The 5,395-nt window shown below is 43.6% G+C and overlaps 1 protein-coding gene across 2 annotated transcripts; it reads left to right on the forward strand.

Annotated features, from left to right (window-relative positions):
- Window positions 1–2,912: 2,912 nt before the first annotated feature.
- LOC148103405 (nuclear factor 7, brain-like) lies at window positions 2,913–4,322 on the forward strand. Of its 2 annotated transcripts, XM_087838744.1 has the most exons (3): window positions 2,925–3,161; window positions 3,348–3,614; window positions 3,648–4,322. In XM_087838744.1, the coding sequence occupies exons 1-3, from the start codon at window positions 2,925–2,927 to the stop codon at window positions 4,320–4,322; spliced, it is 1,179 nt and encodes a 392-aa protein (XP_087694870.1). The 2 variants fall into 2 exon arrangements, with proteins under 2 accessions (XP_087694871.1, XP_087694870.1); XM_087838745.1 differs by having other exon boundaries at window positions 2,913–4,322.
- Window positions 4,323–5,395: the final 1,073 nt, after the last annotated feature.

Consider the following 5,395-nt stretch of genomic DNA (forward strand, 5'->3'; position numbering starts at 1 on the left):
ACTGGTTCTGCTGGTGAGATGATGTGTTCACAGGAAACTTGAAGGTTTGTACATATTCATTCTTATTCATTGTGGTATTTTGTTTCCATTCTGTCATCATAATTTGGTCCATTTAGATTCTTAAATCATAAAAGTGTTTACTTTAACTCATTTCAGCAGATGGAGAAGATGACATCACCAGTGACATCACATACAGTGTTGTGAAATCATCAAATCATCAACACCCTCCAGTCAAAGAAACCAGAGATGGAGGTTTGTGTGTTCACCCAGGTGTCATCCACATACCTGAACCAATGACTTGGTGGTGTTTCAGGGTAGGATAGCAAAGCCCTCTTTTCCACGTCTTCCATATACAAGTTGCCCACAATGGGTGAAACTGGGGAGCCCACGGCACACCCATGTTCCTGCCTGTAGAACTGACCCTTGTATGTGAAACAGGTGGAATTAAGACACAGTTTCAAAAGCAAGCACACCTGGTCCAACAGCCTTGTCTTGTTCTAACTACTTCAGACAGTCTGTCACCCTCGTCCTGTGACCACTTCCTGGGTCTCTTTCAGTCTTCAAATATAAAGTTTTTACAGCTTATAGATTTTAAGTTCTGCTCCAATCATTTGGGTAAAGATAATAAAAAACTTTGATGGCCTATAAGTGAAAGTGAAGACGTGATAAACGAATAATATAATTAATAAATAATAAATAATTATATTTTTTTGATAAGTGAAGTTCACTGAACTGAAAGGAAAATTTGGTTTGATGATGGTTGACATGTTTTCCACATAGAAGTTTTTCCTCTAGTAAGGAGATACAGGTGCAGCAGAGCATTGCTGGAAGAAATGATCCCAAGGGTGGAATCTCCTGAGAAATCTTCAGAGACCCAGCGAGAAGTAGGGACCATAGCTGACAGCCCAGGCAGGGGTTGAGGTCAAAGGTCATGCTGTTTGGGGACCTACTGGTCATCATGAGAAGATTCTGGAACCACAGCAATGACCATAAAGCTGCATTGGATGGAGAGCTGTGCCACGGGGCTTTCCAGAGGTAATCACAAGGAGATTGTGGACAACAGATGGAGATCTGAAGGATGAGGGGAGCGTTCCAAGCTCCAATCGACCGTGCAGAGAGGAAGTTCAAGGATGGCATCATTATTCTGTGAACAGAAACCAGAAGCTATGGTGGTGACGGGGAATGACTGACAGCAATTTCCTATGAACATCACCTAATGCTGTGTCACTGTGCTATGCATACTTTGACACTCTGAAGAGGGTCTTCCTTTGTGTCATTGTTGTTGTCATTTGCATCATGAACAAGACTGCTGAAGTGACTCAACAGGTGGGGTTATAACAGCAGTAAAAGAATTGAATCCAATACCCTTTCCAAAAAAGGTTTTCTGCAGAGACGAAAGGACAATAGAGGAGTCATAAGTATCCCCCCACAGGAAGAATGCATGAAATGAGGTGATGAGGGTTGATAGAGGCCATAAAACAGGAGTGCTGACAAAGGCCTGCAGCCTTGAAGATAACTGAAAGCCACATTGACAAACAGCAAAACTAACTGGTATGTTTGTTATACCCATGTCTGCATACATTTGGACTCTGGTCATATGGACAGTGATAGAAACAACTGGAAGAGACATTTATGAAGCTCTGAGGAACTCAAACCACTCTGCATGTGTGATTTACACACCTGGAGGAGATGCACCACAAAGCTGGAATGATTTTGCAAATGTTAATTTCTATGTTTGACTATTAACATTCATTTGCTTACTTGGAGGGAACGATGCTCGTCACAGTTCTCTCCCTCATGCACGAGCAACACAAAGAGCTCTGGTGACTTGCGTCTTGTTTTTGCCATTGTAGTAGAATTGTCTTGGCGTTCCAGCAATAGGTCTGTGCTAGATGAACGTATCAGCAACCTTCAAACACGTGTGGAGAATTCATTATTTCTTTGAAAGATTTTTTACTAAATAACAGAAAAAAGAAAGTAAGAGAAAGAGATGTCAGAGATGAGTGTCAGTAACACAAAAGTAACACTCAGTGTCATGCAGTGACTTTTACACAACCAGATCAGATGAACCAACTCACACTAAAACATGCATTTTGCTGCACTCTTTACACTTATTTCTTTTCTTTCTGCTCTTTTATATATTTTGTAAAACCACAAAAAATATTTTATATCAGCAGCAATTTCTCTCAAACTGCTGCATCACAGCTTTCATGCTCTGACCTGCATGTGAAATGAGAGAAAAGCTCTTTATTAGTAACTTTTACAACTTCTGGCAGGTTAATGTCTGAACTTTGGAGTGAAACACACCCTTAGTTACAAGAAATAACACCACTGTCTGTAACTAAGTGAATCCACCTGAACACCACCTGTGTGTGTGTGACTGCATTACACTCCCACTGCTGGGAACCTGAACAAGAAGCAGAACAAAGTCTGAAATAGAAGCTGACAAACAGCTGCACCACCGAGTGACACTTTATTTTATAAACTTCACAACAGGTTTCATGTTGTGACCTGTGGAGGTGAAAAGACACAAAACCTGTTTGACAGTTTTTGAGCTGCAGGCAGGATTGAAACACACCTTAGTTAAAAGTCAAACAGCAACATTTGTCTCCTCCCCTCACGTCACTCAAATGTGACAAACCAGGAAACAGGAAGTTCTTCGTCCTCAGTAAAGAGAGACGCACAGACGATCAGACTGAGCTCAGACCAAACTAGCAGCTTCCTCTGAGTGAGTCCAGCTACAGGAGAGAAAAGTGGAAAACTCCAACACTGCTGCTTCAAGCTGCTGACGCTCCACACACTGAAGGTGAGTTTGAGCAAAAACACGACTCAAAGGAAGTTTCAGTGAAGGTGGTAGAGGAGGGAGGGGAGCCAGGACTGACTGTACTTCCTGTCTGCTGTTTTCAGCTTCACTCACAGACTCAATGGCTTCCAGATCAGAGGAGGATCTCTGCTGTCCGGTCTGTCAGGAGGTCTTCAGAGATCCTGTTATTCTGTCATGTAGCCACAGCTTCTGTAAAGACTGTCTGAAGAGATGGTGGAGAGAGAGACCAACACACGAGTGTCCAGTTTGTAACAGAAGATCTTCAAAGGATAATCCACCTTTAAATCTGGCTTTAAGGAACCTGTGTGAGTCGTTCTTACAGGAGAGAGATCAGAGAGCTTCAGAGGCTCTCTGCAGTCTGCACTCTGAGAAACTCAAACTCTTCTGTCTGGACCATCAGCAGCCAGTGTGTCTCGTCTGCTGTGCCTCAGAAAAACACACCAATCACAGATTCAGACCCATCGATGAAGCTGCACAACAACACAAGAAGGAACTTCAGGAAACTCTGGAGCCCTTAAAGAAGAAGTTAAAGGTTTGTGAAGAAGTTCAAGTGAAGTTTGATCAAACAGCAGAACACATTAAGGTCCAGGCCCGACACACAGAGAGGCAGATTAAGGAGCAGTTTAAGAAGCTTCACCAGTTTCTAGCAGAGGAAGAGGAGGCCAGGCTGGCTGCACTGAGGGAGGAAGAGGAGCAGAAGAGTGGGATGATGAAGGAGAAGATGGAGGCTCTGAGCAGAGAGATAGCAGCTCTTTCAGACACAGTCAGAGCCACAGAGGAGGAGCTGAGAGCTGAAGATGTCTCATTCCTGCACAACTACAAGGCTGCAGTGGAAAGAGTCCAGCGCTGCCCCCTGCTGGATGATCCACAGCTGCCCTCAGGAGCTCTGATAGACCAGGCCAAACACCTGGGCAACCTGACCTTCAACATCTGGAACAACATGAAGGACATGGTCTCCTACACTCCTCTCATTCTGGACCCAAACACTGCTGATCCAAACCTCATCCTGTCTGAAGATCTGACCAGTGTGAGACGAGGAGGAGAGAGGCAGCAGCTTCCTGATAATCCAGAGAGGTTTGATTGTTACTGGTCTGTCCTGGGCTCTGAGGGCTTTAACTCAGGGACTCACAGCTGGGATGTTGATGTTGGAGACAGTACATGGTGGGGACTAGGTGTGTTTGCAGAGTCTGTGCAGAGGAAGGGAACCAAACAGTGTGGATTATGGAGAATATTTTTCTATAAAGGTAAATACTCAGCACGCTCACCATCAGCTCCTGTCACTGATCTCTCATTAAAGAAGAAGCTCCAGAGGATCAGAGTGAATCTGGACTGGAACAGAGGAAAGCTGTCGTTCTCTGATCCTGATACTAACACACACATACACACCTTCACACACACTTTCACTCACAGGATGTTTCCATACATTCACACTGTTCATGGTGGTAAAGTGAAGGTGTGTCCGTTGAAGGTGTCAGTGTCAGTGCAGCAGATGAGTTGAGGATGATGATATTTCTAATGTTGTTTCCTGTCAGTGAATTGAAGCTGTTAAACTGCAGCTGTCCTCCTGCTGCCTCGTTGTTCCAAAGCTCTTTGTTTCTCTTTTAGTTCTCACTGTTTCTTTCTGTTTCTGCTGTCCACCTTTTCACATGGAAAATCATTTCACTGTTTCTCACTGAATGACTCCCCAAACTAGATTTGAAATTCTATCAAGTTTCTAATCATTACAAGTGATTCATGTTTCTATTTGATGTGTAAATGGAGATGATTTCGTTTGCTGGGATATGGACTGACATGTGTTCAATGGGAGGAGCAGTTTGTTGTTGTCTTCTTGTCTGTTTATGACAACAATAAATCTATTGTTGAAACAATGATTCATGTTTAACTCCATATATGAAATGTTTCTGATCTTTGAATTCTGTTTGATTAAAGACTTTCTTCATGACACAAATGAGATTTCAGTGTATTAATAGAACTAAATAAGCTCAGAGTTGAAAGGCTGGAGTATTATGTACGTGCTTCACTGTCAGGATCTTCAGGGGGATTCAAAGGGAAACATCAAACTGCTGTAATGAGTAGGGTTGCAACGATACTCGTATCGATATTGAACCGTTCGATACAGTGCTTTCGGTTCGGTACGCATATGTATCAACAATACAAAATTTTTAATTTATTTTATCAACTTTCCTTCTGACGGTGCTGTCTGTGTTGAGCGCTCAGTGGATCTGCGCTCGACAGTGCAGCCTAGGCGGAGTAGTCGAACGCAGATTCACTGAGCGCAGGACAAGCCAGCGAGACAGAAGCTAAGCTTGTTGCAACATGGCAAATTGAACCTCCCCCACCCTCATTCAGATCTGGCGTTTGGAACTATTTTGGTTTTCATGTGAAGTATGACCCTGAAGGTAAGCGCGTCATGGACTAAAGTAAAACAGTATGTCGGATATGCCACGCAATGCTCAATTACATGGGTGGGAACTACTGCGTTAGCGCAGTTAGCTTGTTAACGTGTTGACGCCGTCCAGCCCCACGCACGGGGCGATCCGCGGTAGCTTGTTAACGGAGATTTGCCGTGTT

The sequence above is a fragment of the Neolamprologus brichardi genome, chromosome 3 (genome assembly GCF_056152115.1).
Source record: "Neolamprologus brichardi isolate AB-2024 chromosome 3, ASM5615211v1, whole genome shotgun sequence".
Lineage (NCBI taxonomy): Eukaryota > Metazoa > Chordata > Actinopteri > Cichliformes > Cichlidae > Neolamprologus > Neolamprologus brichardi.